General features: G+C 39.8%; 1 protein-coding gene across 3 annotated transcripts in view; it reads left to right on the top strand.

Moving 5' to 3' along the window:
- NEK9 (NIMA related kinase 9) overlaps positions 1-25,449 on the top strand; it is a 37,856-nt gene that overhangs the window by 2,819 nt on the left and 9,588 nt on the right. For all 3 annotated transcript variants that reach the window (XM_007117124.3, XM_024134319.3, XM_028496207.2), the window contains exons 3-18: positions 1,598-1,653; positions 2,203-2,273; positions 3,906-4,011; positions 5,671-5,802; positions 7,376-7,486; positions 8,763-8,827; positions 11,340-11,390; positions 11,847-12,039; positions 13,694-13,838; positions 14,487-14,687; positions 15,603-15,649; positions 16,833-16,988; positions 18,553-18,661; positions 19,168-19,329; positions 22,885-23,055; positions 23,780-23,839. In XM_007117124.3, coding sequence (XP_007117186.1) covers positions 1,598-1,653; positions 2,203-2,273; positions 3,906-4,011; positions 5,671-5,802; positions 7,376-7,486; positions 8,763-8,827; positions 11,340-11,390; positions 11,847-12,039; positions 13,694-13,838; positions 14,487-14,687; positions 15,603-15,649; positions 16,833-16,988; positions 18,553-18,661; positions 19,168-19,329; positions 22,885-23,055; positions 23,780-23,839 — 1,836 coding nt within the window. The remainder of the gene's footprint in view (positions 1-1,597; positions 1,654-2,202; positions 2,274-3,905; positions 4,012-5,670; positions 5,803-7,375; positions 7,487-8,762; positions 8,828-11,339; positions 11,391-11,846; positions 12,040-13,693; positions 13,839-14,486; positions 14,688-15,602; positions 15,650-16,832; positions 16,989-18,552; positions 18,662-19,167; positions 19,330-22,884; positions 23,056-23,779; positions 23,840-25,449) is intronic.

Genomic DNA, 25,449 nt, shown 5'->3' with positions numbered 1-25,449 from the left:
TGGATTTCTAGAGTTTAAGAGAAATAGTTCAGGCCCTGGAGAGTTTTGAAATGATCTACAAAATGAGGGGAGGGATTTTTCCCCTGCGTACTCAAATTCTCCTTTGTGATGATAATTCCATCTTCAAGTTACTTGTTCAGTTGAATTTTACATTAATTTTTCAAGGTTTTTTCCTTATGAAATGACATTAGTCAGGCATTAGAGACATAGCATGGTTTGACACTTGATATAATATATAATGAAATGGCTTGATATATAATGAAATCTTGTAGGTAATATTTATTTATATTGACTTCAGCTAAAGCCATCCTACTGAAAAGTGGTCCAAAGATCATAGCTGACTGAAAATGAAAATGATTTCTTTGAACCCTTTTGCTTGTAAAATAGCAGTATAGCCTGTTTGTTAAGAAAATAGACCCTGAACCCATATCCTAAGCTTCACTACCTTTTAGCTCTGTTATCTTGCATGAGCAACTTAACCTCTCTGTGCCTCAGCCTCCTTAAGTGAGCTTGATGATAAGCAATAGTTACCTCCTAAGGTTGTTGTATGAAATGAATATGTAAAGCTCCTAGCATAGTACTTGATATGTAGCAAATTTTTCATAAATACTGTACAAGCTATTATCCTTATTACATAAGAGAACCCCCAAAGCCCTTTCTTGAGCTGCATGCTAAAGATATCCCAGCATATTCTTCACTTAAATCTCTTAGAGAAAGCTCCTAGACTTCTAACTTTCGTACTAGATTCTTGTGTACCGTGATTGTTCCTGTGTTCAACCCTAAGTGTATGAGATTATATTAGAAATTTTTGAAGTAGCAGAAGCCTCAAGTAGCCAACTTCCTTTGTGGTTAGGAGGAACTAGAACGAATGGTGTATTTATTGAAACTCTGAGTTACGAAATTGCAAGGGGAAAAAAGTTATGAAACTTAACCAGGACTACAGTGTAAGTTACAGCTGCAGGTAGGAAATAAAATGAACCATCATTATTTGCAGTCTGTATTACTTGATAATGAAAGGGAGAAGCAAATTCAGGCTTACTCTGCAGGAAGGAGTTAGTAAAGGGAGTAATGATTGGAAACAATCTAGAGTCTACCCTAAATTTTGGGAAACCTTTTCAGTGTGAAGTGGAAAGAAAAAGAAGTTGATGATATACACCTGTATATACAAAACATCACATCACAGCTGTAACCCAAATGTTCTAATAGTCACACTGAGAGAGTTGTTACCAAAATATTGCAGATTCCTTTAAAAGGAGTTTTGGAAAAGAAAATCATCTGATTTTGAAGACTTTCAAAGTAATTTTATAAATTAGGGTACTATAGAAAGTGTCTTTACTCTCACCTTTTCTAAAAATGCTGTACTTCCCTTTTTCGTATTGAATCTCTTCTGTTAGGGAGGGGAATCTCTGAAGAATATTTCAGATATAGTCCTTGACAGATGGGAAGAGTTTTGTACCCATGTACCCAAGAGCTGAGAAGGAAGAAGGGATATCTTTTAAGAGGAAGCAGAATCCTTCACTTACTGTGGCACCTGTTAAAACCCTAGGAGCGTTAATCTCTATTAAGCAATTCAAACCTGTTTCTTGTTTTATTGCAGGAGGGAACCTGTATGACAAAATCCTTCGTCAGAAGGACAAGTTGTTTGAGGAAGAGGTAATTCGTATTTCTGTGGAAGGATGCTAGAATTGTAATGTTGTGATTCTTGCATTCTAGCTCTGTATTTACTCTTACAACAATGAAGAGTGTTTTTTTCCTTTTATTCAGACTCCTTCCAGGCTCTGATTGGTATTCATGAGAAAGGAAACCTCTAACAAGGAAGCTGTCTATAGCTGCTTCCTAAATGGTTTACCTCCACATCATGATTCTCTATGAGCTTTCTTCCCTGGTTCTGTTACTGCATACTGGTATGCCCAGTTTTCTATACCTTTGCAGTCTTCCTGGATTTCTTTCCACAAGTCTGCTTCATCATACTATATAACAATATTGGAACTATTTTATAATGATCTGCTTCTTTTTTTTTTTTTTTAAACCCCTACCACTTTTCTTTGCCTACTCAACCTACAAGCAAAAAATGTCAAGTCATGTTGAATCATAACCTCTGGTTGCAGATTCCTTTGTTTTGTGTGTTCGAGTGTGTGTGTTTATTTATATGGTTTTTTTGGTTTGTTTCCAGTCCAAGTATAATTTATTTTTTCTCTGCAGATGGTGGTATGGTACTTATTTCAGATTGTTTCAGCAGTGAGCTGTATCCATAAGGCTGGAATCCTTCATAGGTAATGAGTGAAAGAATGTGGGATGTATTCCTTTCCACCAATCCAACCCTCACCTTGGGTACCTCCCATCAGCACTATTATTTTCTTGATTAAGCAGTCAAGGCTTTTCCGTTGATATAATTTAGGAAGGAAACAGTGAGTAATGAGGGGCGTTATCTTCAATTCCTAAACTTAAACTGTTTGTGATCTAGGAAGAATCTCCTCAATAGCTAAGTACTGCTCAGGCATCTCTTTAAGAAGTATTTTAGAGATGAGTTCATTAATTCATCAGTAAAGCCTAGAAAGCCACTATAAAAGTGGTATCAGATTGGTTGGAACTCATAGTAAATGTTTTCTCTGAGCAATAAAATGGGCAATTGTTTTTAATTTTATAATTAAGTCTTTTAATTTAAGTAAAAAGGGCTTCCCTGGTGGCTCAGCAGTTAAGAATCCGCCTGCCAAGGCTGGGGACACGGGTTCAAGCCATGGTCCGGGAAGATCCCACATGCCACGGAGCAACTAAGCCTGTGTGCCACAACTACTGAGCCTGCGCTCTAGAGCCCGTGAGCCACAACTGCTGAGCCCACGTGCCACAACTACTGAAGCCCACGCGCCTAGAGCCCGTGCTCCGCAAGGAGAAGCCACTGCAATGCGAAGCCCACGTACCGCAACGAAGAGTAGCCCCCGCTCACCACAACTAGAGAAAGCTCACGTGCAGCAACAAAGACACAACGCAGCCAAAAATTAATTAATTAAGTAAAAAGCTTATTCATTTTGTACAATTAATTATGCAGTTTTACCAGAGCTTTGGCCAGGGGAAACAGCTTTCTATTCACTTCTAGCTATAGGAGAGAACCATTATAAGAACATTACCACGTCATTATACCCTGCTTAAGTGAGTCACGGAGCATTGTTAGAGATTAATGTTAATACACTAGCATTTCCCTTTTTATTGGTTTGTCCATTCAGTTACCATATATTTCTTGATAGCTGTCGAGTGGCTACAGTTGTGTATTGTTACTTTCTTTTCGATAATTACAAAGAATATTGTTCTGTTTTGTTCACATCTTTCAGTAAAGGAAGCCAGAGTGTGAACTAGACACAGTTTATTTGTGTTACTTATGGTCAATTCATCTTTAGAAAGATAGACAGTGATTTTATTTAGGTGATCTACATAGCCTAATCATTTTGCTGCTGGGATGTGCTATCTCTTCTGTTCTCTTGCCTTAACAAATTTGAAACTTTGGTACTAACCAAGTGTTAAAATTGCCTTGATAATCACTTATTTCAAGGCACAAGTGTTAATTGAAGAGGCAGTACACCTTATAGGAATTATGATTACCTAGGGCACCATTTTTTTTTTTTTTTTTTGGTCTGACCCTCTCAACTTTTCCTAACGACTTCAATGTTTTGGGGGACATGCCTGTGCTGCGAAGCCATGGAGGATGAAGTTAATTCTCCACCTCCACTCCCCCAAGTCCCCTTCTCAATGTTAAAATGTATGAGAAAGTGATGACCACTCTTTGGGATCCCATAACAGCCTGAGCAGTGGTAACACACTCTTTTTATTTTGTACTAATTTTGGGCGGGAAGGGGGGATGAGATAAAATAGTTGAGTATGTGGGTTTAATATACAGCATCTTTTTTTTTCAGAGATATAAAGACATTAAATATTTTTCTGACCAAAGCAAACCTGATAAAACTTGGAGATTATGGCCTAGCGAAGAAACTTAATTCTGAGTATTCCATGGCTGAGACGGTAAGTATGTGTTATCCTTGACTTGGTTGGTTTTGTTTTATTTTGTTTTGTTTTTTGGTGGTGCTGTGCGGCATGTGGGATCTTAAGCGAAGTCCTAACCACTGGACCGCCAGGGAATTCCCCCCGACGTAGTTTTTTTCTTTTCCTTTCCTGCACTGTGAGATATAACTGTACCCCCTAAATTTTGCACACTTTTCTCTATTTTTACAAGTTCTCCATACTTATAAAGCAAGTCTTCAGGAATCTTTTTCCTGCACCCATTAACAGTCATTTACATGCTCAGGTGTTTTTTCAAGAGCCATTGTCCACATAACAGCTCTGACATCATTGCCCTTTCCAACACTGACTAGAGACTTTTCTAAAAGCAATAAAATACTTTACCATTTTTTCCAGCCTAGGATCTTTAGTAGATTTCACTTTATCTCTCATTTAATATTTGTTCTTAGGGTGTTAGACATCTCTTGTGTTTCCTTTGAGTTTTTTCTGGTTCAGAAACCCTATATTACAAATAAAGGCTGATGCCCAGAGAACAGTCTCATCTTTAATATGATACACAGTCTGAACTGCAGAGCTCCCTTCTCACCTGATCCTATGAAAGACCATTTGTAAAGAGTAGACATAAGCTGATCTTTAAAGACAGTGATATGATCCTTTTAGGACTTATAAAACCCAATTATTACTCTTCTGTTTTCACAATGCTTTGTCTTTAAAAGAACTTGAAAATGTAAATTAATAAAATTAATTTTGTCCTGATGATTATTTTTGATAATGTTGAGATGTGCCTGCGAGCAATCTAGAAACATCCAAGGATACTGATAGCCAAGGTTGGGAGTCGGCTTCAGGGACTCAGTTTGCTTGTATGACGGTGCCATATTGAGTTTCTGAGGAAGTAGTCGTGTTGTTGCATGGATTTTTCTCATCAAGAGTAATCCGATAAAACCAAGATTTAACTTTTTTAAGCCAGTTAAATGCAAAGAAGGAGCGATATGAAAATTTATAAATGCCATGTAAGCCATCTGAAAAACTCCTTTGCCTTGCTGATGAAAGATGGCTATCAGTTTTATTAGAATTTCCAGGGTATTCATTGTCTCTCATCTTGGGAGAGGCATGACCTCCATTCAGGGCATTTTTTTTCCTTCCAACACATTCTTGAACTCAGAAGGTCTTTTTTTAATTTGGAAGAAATTCACTAGCTATGTTAGTATTACAAATGTAATTGAGCCATTTACAAAGTTTCACTACTATGTGTTTCAGTTAGAACTTTTAACCTGTTTATTCAATTACCATCTCTCCACTACCAGTTTTTTTTTTCCCATTAGTGAACTTTTACCAAATATGCTTTTTACAAAGTCTGTGAAGTCTTCAGTGGGTCTTGAATGCCTAAATCCTCTGTGATCGAGGAATCACAGAGCTTTTCTGTCTCCCAGATTACCATAGGTCTTTACCACAGAGGCTGTCCCTTTATAATTGGCCCAAGAGATCTGATATGAATAAGATTTCTCCTCATAGTGGCATCATCTCATAAAAACCATTTTGGGATATGCTGATGAATGTTTTGTAATTGTTATCACTAGTTCTAGGAAATTTAATTTAGTTGAAATATTAATATAGTTACCTCAGAAAAGAAGTTATTCTTTGATTGCTTTCTTTGTTGTTCAGCTTGTGGGAACTCCATATTACATGTCTCCAGAGCTCTGCCAAGGAGTTAAATACAATTTCAAGTCTGATATCTGGGCAGTGGGCTGTGTCATTTTTGAACTGCTTACGCTAAAGAGGACGTTTGATGCTACAGTAAGTTGATGTATTATCCCTGCATTGTCCTTGCAAATGGTACAGCTTGGTTGAGAGAATCAGCTTTATCCCTGAGCTTCTGATTTCTTGAACAGAAATCAGCCGTAGGAAAAGTAACCAGTATTCAGGCACTGGCTTAGTAGTGTATTACTAAAATTCTATAGACAAGATTTATTTCTAACTTGAATTCCCCACTGAAATAATCATAATCAAGTAGTTTGAGCACGGTCCTTGAATCCATTGACTATAATTTTAAAACTGGCTCTAGGATCGACTGTGTGATGCAGCAATTTAGATAAGCCATTTCATTTCTTACACTTCAGCTACATCGTTTTATAAAAGCTAAGGCAAGTTATATAATACTCATTAAAGTGTTTTGATCTTTTTTATGAAAAATTACACCCTGACTCTTACAAAAGATTGCTACTGTTTTGTAAACAACAAATCCCTTTAAGTCTCTTTTCTTTTCTTCTTAGGTAAAGCCCAGTATAAAGCAGTGCTTCTCAAACTTTAATATACATAGGAAATCACCTGGGCATCTTGTTAAAATGCAGACTCTGTTTTAGTGTGTCTGGAGCTAGGCCTGATATTCTGCATTTCTGACAGACTCCCAGATGATGCTGATGCTACTAGTCCATGGATCACAATTTGAGTAGCACAAGTGGGTTCACATCCAATATGCTCTACAAACCAGATGTGAGAACTTAGGCAAATCACTTCATCTCTTTAATCCTCTGTTTCATTAGCTATAACAAGGGAAAAAATACATATTCCTCTCAGAGAGATGCTCTGCTAATGTATATGAAAATGCAAATGTAAGATAATGCAGAATTCTTTGGCCTTTTATGAGACCTGTTTATTTTTCTAAGTCCTGAAGTTTATTCTGATCTATCATCTAGTTCTCTTAAATAACATAGTGGAAAGAAAGTGAGTTTTGGAGTCAGATAGACTTTGCTTGAAATTATGGCTCCATTTTTTACTATCCGTGTAGTCTTGGGCAAGTTACTTTACGTCTCTGAATTGGTAATGATAACCTTGCATGGTGTTTGCAAGGGTTAAAAAACATTATATGTGCAACTTATGTTTCTGTTGGTCTCAGTAAAGGTGGTGGTGGCACTGTTATAATAATTTCTTATCATTAGGAACTTATTATTCATTGCCTTGTCTGTTACAGCAGAGTATCACCTGTATAACCAGTATTAGGATATATAAATTAGGAGGCAAATTAATTGGCAAAGGACATACTTAAAGCCAAGAAGCATAGCTAACCTTGCTTTCCTTTTTCTTCGGATTCAGTTGAAGGGTCAGATGATAATATACTCTGAGTATTATTCTATTGGTCACGTAGTCATACCTCCATGTTGGCCAGTTGGCTTCATTCTCTGACAGCAGTAGTGCATCCTTAACCATTTCTTGCTGATATATACCAACAGTTGTAAAAAGAAGTCAGACCTAATTCAGAACTATTGCCATTTCTTTATATGATAGTCACAGACATCTCAAAGCCCCTACTAGTAGATTATAATGTCATCTTTATATAACCAAGGACAATACAATAATCATTTTCTCATAGAACCCACTCAACTTGTGTGTGAAGATTGTACAAGGAATCCGGGCCATGGAAGTTGATTCTAGCCAGTACTCTTTGGAACTGATCCAAATGGTCCATGCATGCCTTGACCAGGTAAGCGTGACTTAACATATTGATTTCAGTTCAGTGCTTTCCCTTCCAGCCTCAGTGTTTGGAGTATGGCATAGATGAACCTGCACAAAACCACATCCACTTCCCCAGGGTTGGATGTATTTGTGGCTGTATTCGGGAGAATAGGCGTTGGCAATTCATGATAGTTGTGTGCTTCAGCCAACAAATTCTTCCTTTACTAATTTGCGAAATGAATTTACCATCTAAATTGTGCTCCATTTTTTATGATCAAGATTAATTTTTTTAAGTTGATTTTATAAAATAATAGTTAGAGGTAATTTATAATTCCTAGTGTGCAGAATGTGTACAGTTCTAAATGTCACGGTTGCCTTGCAGTGCAGCTGTAGGTCAGTATTATTCAAAGGTGGTCCAGGAACCACAGGTATTAGAATCGCCAGGGGATGGGGGAGTTTTACAAGAAGAAAATGAAGATTCCTGGGCCCCACCCCAGACTGACTGGATCAGAATCTCTGTGGATAAAGCCCAGAAATCTTTATTTGTAACAGGCACTCCAGGAGATTCTTATGTACTATATATACTGAAATTTGAGAACCACTGCCCTGATAGTTAAAACAGGGGAGGAAGGTACATTCTCATTCACATAGAAGTGTTGATGATAGTGAGCGTGAAGCATAGAATGTGATATAAGAAATAGGTTTTTTGAAACAGAAGGATGATATATAGTGATCTTTGAATAACAAACCTACAGCCTTCTAAGAGGAAGTAAAATGCGTCTTTAGATCCCATTTTGCCCATTCCATTTATTTATTTAAATATTTATTTATTTATTTTGGCTGCACCAGGTCTTCGTTGTGACGTACGGCATCTTCATTGTGGCATGTGGGCTTCTTAGTTGGGGCACATGTACTCTTAGTTGCGGCATGCACACTTCTTAGTTGCAGCAAGCATGCAGGATCTAGTTCCCCAGCCAGGGATCAAACCCGGTCCCCTGCATTGGGAGCATGGAGTCTTACGCACTGGACCACCAGGAAGTCCCTTGCGCGTTTCCTTTAAGTTAAAACTAACCACTTGGGCTTCCCTGGTGGCGCAGCGTTTGGGAGTCCGCCTGCCGATGCAGGGGACGCGGGTTCATGCCCTGGTCCAGGAAGATCCCACGTGCCACGGAGCGGCTGGGCCCGTGAGCCATGGCCGCTGAGCCTGCGCGTCCGGAGCCTGTGCTCCGCAATGGGAGAGGCCACAACAGTGAGAGGCCCGTGTACCGCAAAAGAAAAAAAACTAACCAATTGATACTTTTTAGGATCCTGAGCAGAGACCCACTGCAGATGAACTTCTGGATCGCCCCCTTCTCAGGAAACGCAGAAGGTAAAGAACAAAGAAGTTGCTTCATTTTCTTTCTGTAGATGGCTGACTGACTATTAGAAGCCTGACCAGAGTACTACAAAGAGAGGGTGGTGTTTCCTGACTTTGCCACTCTGCTGCTATTTTCTTCCAACATCTCTCCTTTCGTTGCTTGATGTAGTTCCTGACTTTCACCTCCTTAACCTGTGCTACTTTGTTCTAAATTGATACTGATGAGGCCCTAGAGCCCTTCACTCCTCCCCATCATCTGTGAGTTCTAATCTAGAGTTTGGGCACTAGAGTGTAGTAATTAAGAGAGGGGGGCTCTGGACTCAGACATCCTTATGTTTGTATCTGAGTTGTGTCATTATCTTGTCCAGTTATTTAACATCTCTGTCCCTTAGTTTTCTCTATAAAGTGAGGTAGGGTGAGGATTAAAAGAGGTAATGCATATAAAGTGCTCAGCCCAGGGCCTGGCACAAGGTGCTCACCAATTGTTGGATAGCAGTGTGGGTTTGGACCAGGCCTTTGCTTTTTAGTGCATTTGTTTAGATGGTAGATTGCAATTGGAGGGGTCCTCTTCAGATATCTTTTGCCCATTTCCTGTAGTCGAGGTTGATTGATTCCTGACAGGTTATTTCCTGAGGTTTATTTAATGTTAACGGTCTCTAGAGGTAGGAAGAAGGTCCTTTATCCCTAACTTTTTGTAGGAGGCGTCAAACCCTAACTCAGAGGAAGAGGTGTTCTTCATCCTTCTTTATTTTTTTATTTTTTATTTTTTTTGCGGTACGCGGGCCTCTCACTGTTGTGGCCTCTCCCGTTGCGGAGCACAGGCTCCAGATGCGCAGGCTCAGCGGCCATGGCTCACGGGCCTAGCTGCTCCGTGGCATGTGCAATCTTCCCGGACTGGGGCACGAATCCGTGTCCCCTGCATCGGCAGGCGGGCTCTCAACCACTGCGCCACCAGGGAAGCCCCTTCATCCTTCTTAAATGCTCTAGTCTCTATTTCATCCTGTTATACTATTTTTGCCTAACAACCCTTCTTCCTCCTCTACCAGTTCTTTGTTTTTGAATCTTCCCAATATTGAAACATGTACTGTGCTCTTTTTCAAGTGTTGCCCTTAGATGCATTAAGTGTATACCTAATTCCATAATCTCTGCTGTTTGGTCAGTAACCTTTATTCTGTTGTATTAAATTAATCTTTTCTGGTTCTCCAGTTGATCTCCAGCCAGTGTTTTAGTGCATAGAACTATGTATAATACTCCAGATGCAGCACTGTAAACTTCCGTTTATGTTCTATTCGTATTCAGGCAGTATCACCCTTTAGGGTTGGTTAAGCATATGCTAATTCTTTATCTGGCTTATTTTCCAACAATATAATCACTGTTTAAATCTCTTATTTAAGTATTTCCATTGATAATGCAATTTTTGTTGAGAGAGTTGGAGATTTACATGTAGTACTTTGTTAGAACTTTGTTCTTTGATGGAAAAACAGAAGACAAAGAGCTTTCCAGATAAAGCACAGACACAGGGAATTGTGGAAGTATTCAGGAAGCACTAAATCCTGTTTGGCTAGAGGTTCCAGACCTGGCGTTCTCAATAGCAACACCTCAGGAACTTTAAAGAAAATGCTTGTTCTTAAGCACCACCCCGGGTCTTCAGCTGTAATTGATTTAGGCAGAATGAGAACCCTGAGTTAGAACATGGGAGTGGATACAGGGAAGGAAGGCTGGAAAGGTAGGCAGAGAATGTTGAATGCCAGATGAAGGAATCTCTTTATTCAAGGAATAGTACAGAAGTGTTGGTTATTTATGAGAGGGCAGTTCATGTGATGAGAGATGTGCCTTAGGAAGAGTTATTTAGCAGTACTAATATCAGTGTTAAATCAGTATAGGACTGATTAAAGTGGATTGAAACTGTGGTGAGACTAATTACGTGCTACCACAGCCCAGTTGGGAAGTAAAGCTGCCCAGAACCAAGATGGTGAGACTGGGAAGGAGATGTGAGTAAAAGGGCATTGTATAAGTAGAATCTATAAAACTTGAATATTGAAGAAAGGAAGGCAGCTGAGTCCAAAATCACTGAAGTTTTAAACCTAGTTCACTGGGAGGATAGAGGGTGCCAGTTATAGAATTAGGAGAGTCAGAAAGAAAAGCTGTATTGGAGAAAGATAATAAGCTGAGCTTTAGAGATGTTGAGTTTAGGGAGTCAGTGGGCAGACTAAAGGAAGATGTCAGCAGGTTCCTAAAATGAGCATCAGAGGTTCTCAAGGCTCTCTGGTCCGGCCTGGAACATTCCTCAGAGACAGAAAACAAGTGGCCCCAGACTGCTGGCCCCCTTGTATTTAATGAATTGTCTAATGCTAGGCCTATAGAACTGTTTCAGTTGTATCGAAGTACTTTGCTAAAAGTATTGTAACATTGTGGGAGGCATATGGTTTATAGAAGATTAAGTCTGTGAAAGGTTTTAAAGAGACACTAGTGCAATATAGGAACCTATTATTTCTCTCATGTATCTTTGCTTTTCTTTTGGTAGAGAGATGGAGGAAAAAGTCACACTGCTTAATGCACCTACAAAGAGACCAAGGTAATGCTCAAGAGACTGTTGAAAAGTAACATATCTTAAATTACCACCAGGGGGTCTTTCTTTCTTGGGTCTGGACATTGTTTGATCCCAGTTAAGAAGCCTTTGGCATCCTTTCAGAAGCCGACATCTGCTTAAATGTCAAATAGTCATTTCAGAAAAAAAGAAAACTATAATTTTACCCTCATGCTAAAGTGGACAGCATTATCATGATGAATGTTGAAAAGTTGAAAAGTGTAGGTGTTATGGATCAGACTGCTATCTGATCTGGCTGAGCTGTGATGAAGCCTTAAGGCAGGAATTGCAAAGCCTGCTATGATAGAGGGTTGAAATAAGTTGTCGAGAAAGAACATACTTTCTCATACCATAATTGGCAGTTCTCAGGGAAAAGACTGGAAGCATTTTTCTTTGATATAATTTTTATGTTAAATGTTCCTTTGTTCTGGGGGTTGTCGGCAGGTCAAGCACTGTGACTGAAGCACCCATTGCTGTGGTAACATCCCGAACCAGTGAAGTCTATGTTTGGGGTGGTGGGAAATCCACTCCCCAGAAACTGGATGTCATCAAGAGTGGCTGTAGTGCCCGGCAGGTGTGTGCAGGGAATACCCACTTTGCTGTGGTCACGGTGGAGAAGGAACTATACACCTGGGTGGTAAGTGAAAGCTACGTACTTTAGAACAGTGACGTGCGCCTCATTGTTTACTGGGCCCAGGATGTCTAAGAATTTTGTTGGTTGAACATGTGCTGCAGAAGTGGCAGCATGGGATGACGGAATGTAAGCTCTTTTGAGAGTAGGGATTTTGTCTGTTTAGTTCACTGATGTATCCCCAATGCCTGGTACATGTTAGGTCGCTTATAAATGTTTTTTGAATGAATGAATAAAAGAGAGAGAAAGAAGGAGAGAAAGAATTAAAAGGCTTGGACTCAGGAGTTTGGCTTCTCATTTACCACTGGGTGATTTCAGAAGGTCACTTAATTACTCTGTTCTATTACCATGCATTTCAGAGCAACTCATACCTGTGAAATAGCTTTGTAAACAAATGAAGCAGTGTACCATGTCAGGAAAATTCTAAGACCTCCATCAGTGATTGAAGATGGAATATCTTGAGTAGAATTTTCCTTTGTTCCCCTCTAGATTCTATCCTCTCTCTCACCTCGAACAAACTGCCTATATTTGCTGTCTCTTTTCTTATCTCCCACTCATTCCTCATTCACCTACAGCGCAGCTTCCATCCCTCCACTCAATTGAAACTGCTCTTGACAAAATGACCTATAAATTGTGAAAATAAAACAGATAGGTACACTTGAGTCCTTGCTTGATCTCCTGTAGTATTTGACACAGTTGGTCACTCCCTCCTTCTTGAAGCCTGGTCTTCCCTTGGCTTCCGCAAGAGCATGTTCTCTTGACTTTGCTCCTATCTCTTGCGCTGTGCTTTCTCAGACTCACTTCAGGATGCTTTTTCTTTACCCGACCTTGTCTTATCTTAGATTTTCGGTTCTTCCCACTCTTCCTCCTTCCTGAGGGAGCTCATTTTTTCCAGTAGTTTCAGATAACTTCTCCACGAGGACAGGCTTTATCCCCAGTGTGTGACAGAGTAGACACTCACTATTGATTGATTGAGGGAAAGAATGAGTGATTTGGCCTCTGTTATAGAGTTTTAACTTGCTGTTATTTCCTAAAATCCTCTCACTTAAAGAACTAGCGTCTGGGGGCCTGCCAGAGGTGGATTGAAATTAGTGCCTTAAAAAACATTTGTGTAAGGACTTACAGTTGAGTTATTGAATGGGAAGAATTACTTATGTCTTTAAAACTGTTGAAAAGTCATGTAGGACTATTCTCAGTGCTTTATAGAAGCATCTTTGATGTTACCAGATTCCTTATGACTGTTACATATTTCAGGGAAACTGTGACCAAAATTTGTAAAACTTTTATAAGGATTTCCAAGAGGCTGTACTCCTGTAAAAAAACAATCAAATTAGACTACATAAAGAATTTTTTCATCATCACCCATAATTAAATAGACAGTTCACCTTAGACTTGAAGAAGAAAGACAAAATTGAGAATGGGTCCTTTTAAGTCCCGATGGATATCGGTGTGGATACTTTAGAAATGTTTATCTGTTGGCAGGGGTTTTTTACTATCTACCATTAAAAAGTTTAATCCTCTTACCTTTTTTTTTTCCCGTTTCTATGTTTCCAACTGATTTTTTTCCTACTGTTTTTCTTAATAAGAAGTGATATTAAAGATCAGATTAAAGATTTGGCATGAAAAGTTTAAAACTTCACAAGACCTATTTATTTCACAGAACATGCAAGGGGGTACTAAACTCCATGGTCAGCTGGGCCATGGAGACAAAGCCTCCTACCGACAGCCAAAGCACGTGGAAAAGTTGCAAGGCAAAGCCATCCGTCAGGTGTCATGTGGCGATGATTTCACTGTCTGTGTAACAGGTAAGCCAGCAGCAGAAAGCACCCAGGTGCATTTAATGTGGGGTATTTTACTTAATTCTATGCAGTTTTAGTTGGGATTTTACAACGAAAGACAGTATCCGAAGAACCAAAGACAGTGAGCAAATATTATACACATTAATAACAACATGCCCAACTTGCTATAGCTTTAGAGTAGTGATGAGCAAGGAGAAGGCAGGTGGATAACAGAGAAGAGGTGGGATTAGGAGAAATATATCGTATGTCCCAGTTGTGGGGGGAGCAGAAATAACCTCACTACCTAGTCAGGTGTAGATAACGCTGAATCAGGAATTGGGAGCTCAGATTTAGTTTGGGTCTTGCCATTACTCACTTTATGATTCCTTGGTGCTTCCCTTTTTCTCTGTAAAATAGAGATGGCCCCGGTAAAATTTTAAGCCTCTTTAATATATCATCCCACCATTCTTTTTTTAACTGTTACTGTAACAGTACACATGACCCCCTAAATACCAACAGCTCTAGGCTTGATAGACAGTCTATCAGATTTCTCTGATATAATCATCCCATGTGAGCTCATTGGCTGAGGTCATCCTCATTCCAGCCCTGCCCAGCTTTCTGATTAGACAAAATAAGTCATTCCTTTGATGGGTTCTGCTTTCCTTCCTTTCACAGATGAAGGTCAGCTCTATGCGTTTGGATCTGACTATTATGGCTGCATGGGCATGGACAAGATTGCTGGCCCTGAACTATTAGAACCCATGCAGCTGGACTTCTTCCTGAACAATCCAGTGGAGCAGGTCTCCTGTGGAGATAATCATGTGGTGGTTTTGACACGAAACAAAGAAGTCTACTCTTGGGGCTGTGGTGAATATGGTAGGTGTAGCCTTGACCCTGTCCACTTATTCCCAGGCGGACAACCGGACCTCTTGCTTGTGTGCCTCTAAACACGTTATGCAGCCTCTATTTGAGAAGTGTTAATTCAGTAAAAGAGAATCTTTTTTTTTTTTAATTTTATTTATTTATTTTTGGCTGCGTTGGGTCTTTGTTGCTGCACGCTGGCTTTTTCTAGTTGCGGCGAGCGGGGGCTAATCTTCATTGCGGTGCATGAGCTTCCGATTACGGTGGCTTCTCTTGTTGCGGAGCACGGGCTCTAGGTGTGTGGGCTTCAGTAGTTGTGGCACGCGGGCTCAGTAGTTGTGGCTCGCGGGCTCTAGAGTGCAGGCTCAGTAGTTGTGGTGCACGGGCTTAGTTGCTCCGTGGCATGTGGGATCTTCCCGGACCAGGGCTCGAACCCATGTCCCCTGCATTGGCAGGCAGATTCTTAACCACTGTGCCACCAGGGAAGTCCAGTAAAAGAGAATCTTGTAGAATATTTTCATTGGGAAGGAAGCACTCATTTTATTTTATTTTATTTTATTTTATTTTTTTAAGTTGAGAGGTACAGTAGATTTGATTTGATTTGATTTCTTTTTTATTTATTTATTTATTTGGTTGCACCGGGTCTTAGTTGCAGCAGGTGGGCTCCTTAGTTGCCGCTTGCCAGCTCCTTAGCTGCAGCACGTGGGCTCCTTAGTTGCGGCTCGCAGGCTCCTTAGTTGCAGCTCGCCGGCTCCGTAGTTGTGGCATGTGAACTCTAAGTTGCATCATGCACGTGGGATCTAGTTCCCTGACCAGGGGGATCCAACCCGGGCCCCCTGCATTGGGAGCGCGGAGTCTTATCCACTGCACCACCAGGAAAGTCCCTGGAAGTCCTCATTTTAATGATTTTCTTTCTTATGTGTGTCTCAGGAAGGCTGGGTTTGGATTCAGAAGAGGACTATTATACACCACAAAAGGTAAAATCAGAGGCAACTTCTTCCTAGAGCCTATCTAGGTCACACAGACTCCAGTAATATGTCCTCTTTACCTCACTCCTCATATCAAGGTGTTTATCCCTGAAATATTTCCTATCTGGGAGACTGACAATCCAGGATTCCTAATTTAGCACTCTGTGGTCTTGTCATCTGACTAAATCATAAAAAGTTGCGAAAGAAGATGCAGCCACTGTGGACACTCTGGAGTCACATCTTGCTTGGGGATGAGCACTAAAATCAGAATGTATAGTGAAAAAGTCACATCAAGCTAAACACACCTTGGATGGAAAATATTGGAAAGCAATAGAGTATCCCTTAACCCAGCACAGCCATTTCCCTTCCCCTTTCCACAGTTGGATACCAAATGAAGTAGTTGTTTGTATTTAGGGGTCATATTGTATGAAATGTAATATCTAATTCCTCTCAGTACTGCAAGAGCTGGCACTGTAAGAGCTGGCACGGGAGCTGAAACAAGCAGAGAGAGCACGGTCACATGCACCCTAGGACACAGGCTCACCCACTGTTCACTATTAACAATGTTTATTTACATTTTAAAAATTAACATATATCTGTGGGACCATTCTCAATCAATAGGATTCACAGCTATTCCTCTTCTCCCAAAAAGTCTATAGGAGAAGGTTTAAGGTTTGATTTTTCACGTTCCACAGACATCCATCATGTCCCCCCACCATTCTTCAGCCCTGTCTAGTTAGCTGCAGAAGGATGTGAGCCTTCAGAAGTCTTGGCTGCTGCCTCAGTCCTTGGTCACCTCACTTATTATATGACCAGACTGGCACCCCACAGGGCTACTGAGTTTCTTCTATAACTATCATGGGATCTCTGCATCTCAGAGGACTAAATCAGTAATGGATCGAAGCTTCTCTTTTCCCAGTGTTTTCTGAGTTTTCCTAAGTAGGACCTATTGCTAAAACTTTTAGCTGACCTGGAATTGCCTTCTTTTACTTTATTATAAAACTTGAGCTCCTTGTTGAAAACAGTAGCCTCTAAGCTGCTGGGCAAATCTGAAGAAAATAGAGCAACCTTTATTTCCCTGTAGTCATTCTGCTAAATGCAGAGCATCATTTTTGAAAGAATTTGAGTGTTTTTCCCTAATACAAGTTATGTTTGGGAGATTTTCTGTTTTTTTTTTTTTTTTTTCTTGCAGGTGGATGTTCCCAAGGCCTTGATTATTGTCGCAGTTCAGTGTGGCTGTGATGGGACATTTCTGCTGACCCAGTCAGGCAAAGTGCTGGCCTGTGGACTCAATGAGTTCAACAAACTGGGTCTGAATCAGTGCATGTCTGGAATCATCAATCATGAAGTGAGTACCCCTTTTGGTATCCTAAGTACATCATCAGAACTTCTCTAGGTTGGAATTTCTTTGGAAATGCTATTATTGGTTTGTGACCGTGGAATTTGACTTAAGAATAAAGTGACGATCTCACAGACATTATGTCCAGTAAAGTAGCTAGCCACAAAAGGCCATCATACTATATGATGCCCATTATATGAAGTTTAAGAACAGGCAAAATTAACTTATGATGGCAAAAGTCAAAACAGTGGTTACTTCTGGGAAGAGGGGAAAGGGTAGGAGGGATCCTAGGGTGATGGAAATGGTCTGTATCTTAATCTGGATGGTAGTTTTACATTTATATACCTTTAGAAAAATGTATCAAGCTGTACAATATTGTATAGTATGTTATACCTCAATAAATAAATTGATTACAAACAATCAGTGATGGAATTCAGATTCTACCTTATCACTGAAGAAAATTAACATTATGAAAAGAAACATTTTTCCATGTATCACCTCTCTAGGGAGTTTTTATGATTACTCTCAAATCACTGATCCTATACAGGCTTATTAAATGTAATTACCATTCAGCTCCTTCAAGGATGTCATAAATTCGCCACTGATATTAAGTACTAGTCCCCTCTGTGTTAGTATGATGAGTTTTTGTCATTTTCCCTTTTTTTTTTTTTTTTTTTTTTTTTGGTACGTGGGCCTCTCACTGTTGTGGCTCCTCCCGTTGCGGAGCACAGGCTCCGGACACTCAGGCTCAGCGGCCATGGCTCACAGGCCCAGCCGCTCCGCGGCATGTGGGATCTTCCCTGACCGGGGCACGAACCCGTGTCCCCCGCATCGGCAGGCGGACTCTCAACCACTGCGCCACCAGAGAAGCCCCCTGTCATTTTCTAAAGAGTCATGTTGAGACAAGTTTGCTGTCTCAATGGAAAAGATAAGAATTAATTTTTAAGCAATCTCTAAAGTAGTGATTGTGAAATGGGAGAGTGCAAATTTGGAGCAGGTCTGGGGAGGGTGTCCGTGTAGATTGAAAAGCCATATTCAGAATTACCATTACTTGATTTGGGTTTTGTTACAACATTGTGTTTGTTGTGAAATTTTAAACTTACATGGGAAGATTTATTTTTATGCTAATCTAAAGGGAACATGGGTTTTAACAAGTTGAGAATACTGTAGGTAAAATTAGATCACAGTAAACTGAGGGGCTGGACAGAGTCTTCAGGATTTTAATTCCTTCCCCTGCTTTTGTTAGGTATGTAGAGTGTATAACCAAGACAAAAGTCAATGATTCTATCCTTATATAGATGCCTTCTGGGATGGAGAGTTCATGTTTTGCATACCCTAATTTAGGAATCTTAAAACTTTTGTGGTCAGAAAGTCCTGCCTCATACTAAATTCTCTGATTACATATTGAGCTTATTTCTTCTTTTATTCTATTGGAGATGAAAAGCTACCTGGCACCTTCTTAATAACATGATTCGCTTGAAAGGCCTTTTGGTCACCACGACAACATTTTCAGCCCGTTTCCCCTCCATTTTTTACTTCATGAGTCTTTGCTTTGTGTTCTACCTTGTTTCAGGCATACCACGAAGTCCCCTACACAACCTCCTTTACCTTGGCCAAACAGTTGTCCTTTTATAAGATCCGTACAATTGCCCCAGGCAAGACTCACACTGCTGCTATTGATGGTGAGTTGATGTATGACTGTGTACACAGGCCTTACTATTTCAGGCTCTTTTATTCTATCAAGTAGTAGCGCTTCTTAACTATATGTACATTCTCCTGATTTCCCCCCATCATCCAGTATTATCTTATTAACAAATTGGGCATTCAAATAAATGTTTTGTTGGTAATCATTATAAGTATGTAATCAATACATTCCTTAATGAGAATACCACCCCTATAATTTCTGGCAACTGCTGTTTGTAATTAGCACCATCTATAAGTTTTCTAAGTTAAATAGTACCCATTTTCCTCATTTAAAATTGAATATATAATATTGAGTCACTTCCTGGGTCTAATTGGTCATAGTTCTAGATGCCCTAGCTGCCCTAGGTCCAGGATTATGTAGCTAGCTTTATATTTGTATACTCTAACAACCAGAAGCTAGTCTATGGGACTCTGCATTGTCTGCATTTTCCCTCTGTTTCATGACCCATTTGTACCTGGGTATTTATTTTTGCTTCTGTCTCAGAGCGAGGCCGGCTGCTGACATTTGGCTGCAACAAGTGTGGACAGCTGGGCGTTGGAAATTATAGGAAGCGTCTAGGAATCAACCTGTTGGGGGGCCCCCTAGGTGGAAAGCAAGTGATCAGAGTCTCCTGCGGTGATGAGTTTACCATTGCTGCCACCGATGGTGAGTCTGTACCTGTTATTTCAGGCTTTCTGGATAGATGGCTATATTTTAATGTTTGCTTGCAAAAGAGGTGGACTGGTTATTTGTGCAGCTGGATCATATGTTTACTTTTTTATCTGTGTTAAATTGGTGGCCAATTTTTATGCCTATGGAGCTTCATTAACTTTTCATATGTCCAACATAGTGATTGCTGTAAAAAGGTCAGATTTCTAGAAAATGGCAAGTTAGTACTCTTAAATCCCTACTTTTTTTACTTTAACGTTTTTGGTACAATGTTTTAAGAATTATTAAATACTTATATATATACCTTGCCCAGTACCATGTTGGTTCCAATAAATGTTGGGTGGTTAGAGAGGAGAACAACATAATTTAACCTTGCTCCTTGGTTGGGGTCAGCTGCACTGCAGTGATGTCTTTAGGGACTGCTAAGGCTTGAAGGGCTATATACCATGTGTTTCTCAACTTTCTGAATTGGTCTAATGGAATTTTCTTCTCTCTTTCCTCTCAGCTATTTCTTCTCCTCAGCATCCTGCTCCTATCACTTCTCTTCTTTACTGCAGCTTCTGCTAGCCTTCACTCCCTTTCCTCTTTCTTGTGCTTTCTTTTTTTCTCTTTACTCTCTTCCTGTATCACCTTCTAAACTCACTTGATTTTTGTCGCCACTTCTTTCTTGTGACTAGTGAACAACAGAAATACATATTTCATCTTCTTATCTTTTGACTCATTTTGGCTTTTTTTTGTTATTACTCATGCTCTGGGATGTCTTTGTTTTCTTTCAGTCTGTGCCTGTTACTTACATGAGAGGTCCAGCGATAGTGTCAGATAAGTGATCTGTTACCATATTTAATTAAGTGAACCAGCCTTCAGAGTAGCACATTAACCTTCCCTGCTTGTCCCAAAGCAAGTGGTTTTAGGGAACAGACTGGTTAGTTCAGGCTAGATAAATGGAAATGGTACCTAGAAAGACAGAATCAGGATGTCACTGAGGATTAAAAATAGTATAGCAAGTTCAGTAGCAGTTTCTGACAGGGCCTCAGAGAGGTAATGTTTCTTCAGTATCTGTGTACTTCTCAAGTTAAACTTCAGAATGACGAGTATAGAATTAGACTCTGTGTCTGGGCATATTACCTGTTGATAAATGTTCCTCTACTCCTCTGAACTGTACTTGATCACCTTATTCACATGGCAGACATAAACTGAGTGCCTACTATGCTCCAGGTCCTCCTTTAGGCTCTGGGACTATAGAAGCAAGTCTCAGTAAAAATTGAACCATCGTATGATCCAGCAATTCCACTCCTCAGCATATATTCGAAGAAAAGGAAAACAGTAGTTCGAAAAGATACATGCACCCCAGTATTCATAGCAGCACTATTTACAATAGCCAAGACATGGAAGCAACCTAAGTGTCCATCAACAGATGACTGGATAAAGAAGATGTGGTACATATATACAATGAATGAGATATTGCCCAGCCATTAAAAAGAATGAAACTCTGCCATTTGCAACAATGTGTATGGACCTAGAGGGTATTATGTTTAGTGAAATAAGTCAGAGGATGGCAAATACTCTATGTTATCACTTATATGTGGAATCTAAAAAATCAAACAAATGGATGAGTATGACAAAACAGAAACAGACTTACAGAGGGAGTGAGAACAAACTAGTAGTTACCAGTGGGGAAGGAGAAGTGGGGAGGGGCAAGACAGGGATATGGGGTTAAAAGATACAAACTACTATGTATACCATAAATAAGCACCAAGAATATATTGAACAGCACAGGAAAATATAGCCATTATTTTATAATAACTTGAATGGAATATAATCTATAAAAATATTGAATCACTATGTTGTATAACTGAAACTAATATAATATTATAAATCAACTATACTTTAATTTTTTTTAAACAGTGAGTTTCAGAAAGCCCCTGTCCTCAGGGAACTCACAGTCTAGTAGGGTAGGGGAGACATACGTATAAACAGATTAGTGCAGTCAGGTAGGTTCAGTGCCATGATTGTAGTATCCAAGTCTAAAGCCTGGAGTGTCCAACGCTCAATCCTTCTCTCCCTTTCTTTTTTTTTTTTTAATATTTATTTATTCAATTATTTGGTTGCACCAGGTCTTAGTTGCGGCAGGTGGGCTCCTTAGTTGCAGTTCCTGGGCTCCTTAGTTGTGGCATGTGAACTCTTAGTTGTGGCATGCATGTGGGATCTAGTTCCCCGACCAGGGATAAAACCTGGGCCCCCTGCATTTGGAGCGCAGTCTTATCCACTGTGCCACCAGGGAAGTCCCTCTCCCTTTATTTTCTAAGTGAGCTTATTACCTTAAATCCTCCCTGTGCACTGATAGCTTTAATTACCGTACCTGACTTCTAGACTCACTGATTCAACAGTCCCTTGATTTGGATGTCTAAAGATAAAGTGGCTTTATAGCCCGGTCTTCCCAGGTTGGTCCTGATTCATGCCTACTGTCCGGGCTTAATCATTAATAGCACCCCGTTTTCATTTAAAAATGCCCTGATTTGGATAAGAGGTTATGGGCATCTCAAACAAACTTACTGTGTTCAAAATCAAATTTCCGATCTTCTGTTCAAAGCTGTTCCTCCTGCAGCCTTCCTGTTTCAGAAAATGGCAGCTCTATCCTACACCCCACATCCCATCCATTAGCAAATTCTATAGATTATCTTCAGAATATATCCAACCACTTTTTACCATCTTCACTATTACAACTGATCTCCCTGCTTCCATCCTTGGGCCCCTGCAGTCAGTTCTCCTCATGGTAGCCTGGGGGATCCTTTTAAATACCTACTGTTCAGAATCTCTACTAATTTCCTGTCTCAAACAGTAAAAACCAAAGTCATTGGAATGGCCTCCATGACCCAGACTTCAGTCACCTCCTGACCTCTTCTGTGGCCACCGTCCCCTCCTTTACTTTGCTCCAGCTGCAGAGGACTTCTGTGTTGTGTTTGTGATACATACTTTGCACTTTGCTATTCCCTCTGCCTGGAAAGCTCTTCCCCTAGATATCCACCTGGTTCTCTCTCACTTCAGTCAGGTCTCTGCTCAAGTATCAATGAGTACTTCTCTGACTACCCTGTCTAAAGTAATGATACCCTACTATTATTGTTTATTTCCACTTTTCTTTATTGTTTCTCTTCCTTCTTAGCACTTAATGCTACCTGAAGTAATTTATTTATCAGTCTCTCCCCACTAGAATGTCAGTTCCACAAGGACAGCAACTTTGTTTTGTTCTCCGCTCTCCTCCTAGCACCTCAAGCAGTGCCTGTCATGAAGTAGATGCCCAATAATTATTTGAATGAATGACCAAAAATGTTGAATGAGTGAAAGAATGGATGGCAGTATGTAGGAGCGGTGGTCATTTTTACCTGGGTGGCATCAGGAGTTGTTTAGTCTTTATATAGGGGAATATATAGCTTTCCCTTGTTTTATACATGGTGGAAAATCTTTTTAGCTCTAGGGCATAAAGATGGGGAACCCAAAAGAGTTGGGAAGCCAGTGTTCTGTTCAATTGTCTGCTGTTTAATTTTTTTTGTCTAGATAATCACATTTTTGCCTGGGGCAATGGTGGTAATGGTCGCCTGGCAATGACCCCCACAGAGAGACCGCATGGCTCTGATATCTGCACTTCATGGCCTCGGCCTATCTTTGGATCTCTGCATCACGTCCCAGACTTATCTTGCCGAGGCTGGCACACCATTCTCATTGTTGGTAAGGGTTCCATATGTGTTGGTTAGGATGGCTTTGACAGAGGATAGACCCACACCTAAGTTACTAATGGTCACATTCTGGCAGACAGAAGTGTCCTGAAGAAAAGAAGCTACTCGTGTAAGTCTTAATAATTGTCAGTGATACCATATCTAGTGGTAGGAATAGAACATTGTCGTTTGCTGTCTTATGATAACTTCGGGCTCTGCCCCCCTCGCTGTAGAATTTGTTACTTCTAGTAGTCCACTAATTAGTTTATCTGTGCTCATGCTTTTGTGAGAAACGTACAGTACACCTTTAAAAAGAAACTAAATCATAACTGCTTTCTGCATAAAGATTCCTTTGTTACGAACAAATTATAAAGGTCTGTGTGAAGGTTTACAAGTTCATTCTTTAGGTCGGTGGTTTACAACCTTGGCTGCGCATTAGAATCCCTTGAGGAGTTTTTAGAAATCCCATTGTCCTGACCAATTAAATCAGAACCTGTGGGGTGGGACCTAGGCATTGCTACTTTCTAAAGCTTCCCAGGTGATTCCAAAGAATAGTTAAGGTGGAGAATTGCTACATAGTTGAATATAGTTAGAGTAGCTATTGGTGCTTGGCTTATAATATTTATATCTGGTATGAGAGATAGCAGTTATCGCCTAGATTAACTCCCTGTCCTAGGCTGTCACTTTTCCTGTCTCTGGGTGTAAACAATGCTTACCTACTGAATATTTTTCCTCAGAGAAAGTATTGAATTCTAAGACCATCCGTTCGAATAGCAGTGGTTTATCCATCGGAACTGGTAAGTAGCAGTATCTCAGGTACCAGTGGTTTTCTGAGGTGTGAGTCTTTGGGTTGAATTCCGTGCAGTCTCCCAAAAAAGGAAATAGGAAATATCTTTGGGAAATGAGGAATACAGTGATCAAGAGGGAAGGTCATAGTTTGGTAGATTTCACAATAAGTTATGACTTTTACATTGCGGTCAGAGGGAGAGTACATCTTTGCCACCACACATGTGGGAGTAATTACGTGGCTTGCCCAACATTGTATTGTGACTTACGTACTGTTCCTTTCCTTACCATGCTAGGGGCTGTGGGTTCTGTCTACCCTTTACTTCCATGGTGTTCCCAGGGGTATTCCAATCTATAGAAGTAGTCCTTCAGAATAAGCCCTTAGAATTAAAAGTTGGCTAAACTTTCAATGTAGTTGGGAAAATCAGCCCAAACCTCTCTAATACTTTTCATTTGGCTGCTTTCTTCATGGTTCTCTTATTTGGGGCCATGCTAGGAAATTGAATCTGTGTTCCTTTTGGTTTTCCATTTGCTAGAGTACCTGTAGTCTTTGATTTCTCAGAACTGGATTCTGATGTTTTGTGCAATCAAAACAGATGAAGACCCAGAATGAAAGCAGACTAATCCTCCAAAAAGACAGTTGAAAATCTGATCTAGACTTGTTGAGCTCTAGTTTACACAAACACACATCCTACCTTGTATTAGTTTCCTTTAGTAATCCATTGCTCAGCATCTGTTTGTGCATATTAATATCTGTCACAAATGATAAAATACCTTTTTGCTAAGCACAGCTGTTATATTACAGCTCCGTTTTACTGGAACAGTATTTAAAGGAAAAACATAAGATTAAAAGCACATGTCCATTGTCTGGAAAATATAAACTCTGTAAGGGCAACGATTTTTGTCTTTTTTATTCAATAATTTTATCCACATTGCCTAGAAGAATGCCTGGCAAATGGTAAATGCTCAATAAATATTTGTTGGTTGAATATATTATAACCATCCAATGGACTATTATATGTGTTAAAATGAACAACGTCTACAAATATTTCCATAATGTGAAATGTAAAAAGCAAGTTGCAGCAGACTACATGCCTTTTTATAAAGTTCAAAAACAAGAAAAATAAATAATATATTGCTTAAGGATGCCTAAGTATGTGATAAAGTTTTTTTTTTTGCAAGAAGAAATGAAAAATACAAAATTGATCAGAGTAGTTATATATAGGTAGGAGGCCAGAGAAGAAAGGAATTCACAAGGCAGATGGAGCAATACAGGTAATATTCTTGTTCAGCCCTGTCCCATAGCTCTTTCTGTAATAATGGAAATGTTCTATGTCTGTGCTGTCCAGTATAATAGCCACCAGCCACATGTGGCTGTTGAGCAGTTGAAAAGTGGCTCTTGCGACTGAGGAACTGAATTTTTCATTCTGTTTAAATTTAAATAACCATATTTGGCTAATGGCTACCGTATTGGAAACTAATTGTACTTTCATGTAGTAGATGCATGTATGGTTATTTTGTTAGGCATCAAAACTTACACATACGTTAAAAATAGTCTTAATGTGTATGTCAAATGTAACATAATTTTTAAAAGCCATTTAAAACAAAAAGCAAGCTTAAG

The sequence above is a fragment of the Physeter macrocephalus genome, chromosome 11, assembly GCF_002837175.3.
Source record: "Physeter macrocephalus isolate SW-GA chromosome 11, ASM283717v5, whole genome shotgun sequence".
In the NCBI taxonomy this organism is placed as follows: Eukaryota; Metazoa; Chordata; class Mammalia; order Artiodactyla; family Physeteridae; genus Physeter; species Physeter macrocephalus.
The sequence above is the reverse complement of the archived record's forward strand: the minus strand, read 5'-3'. Positions and strand labels throughout refer to the sequence as shown.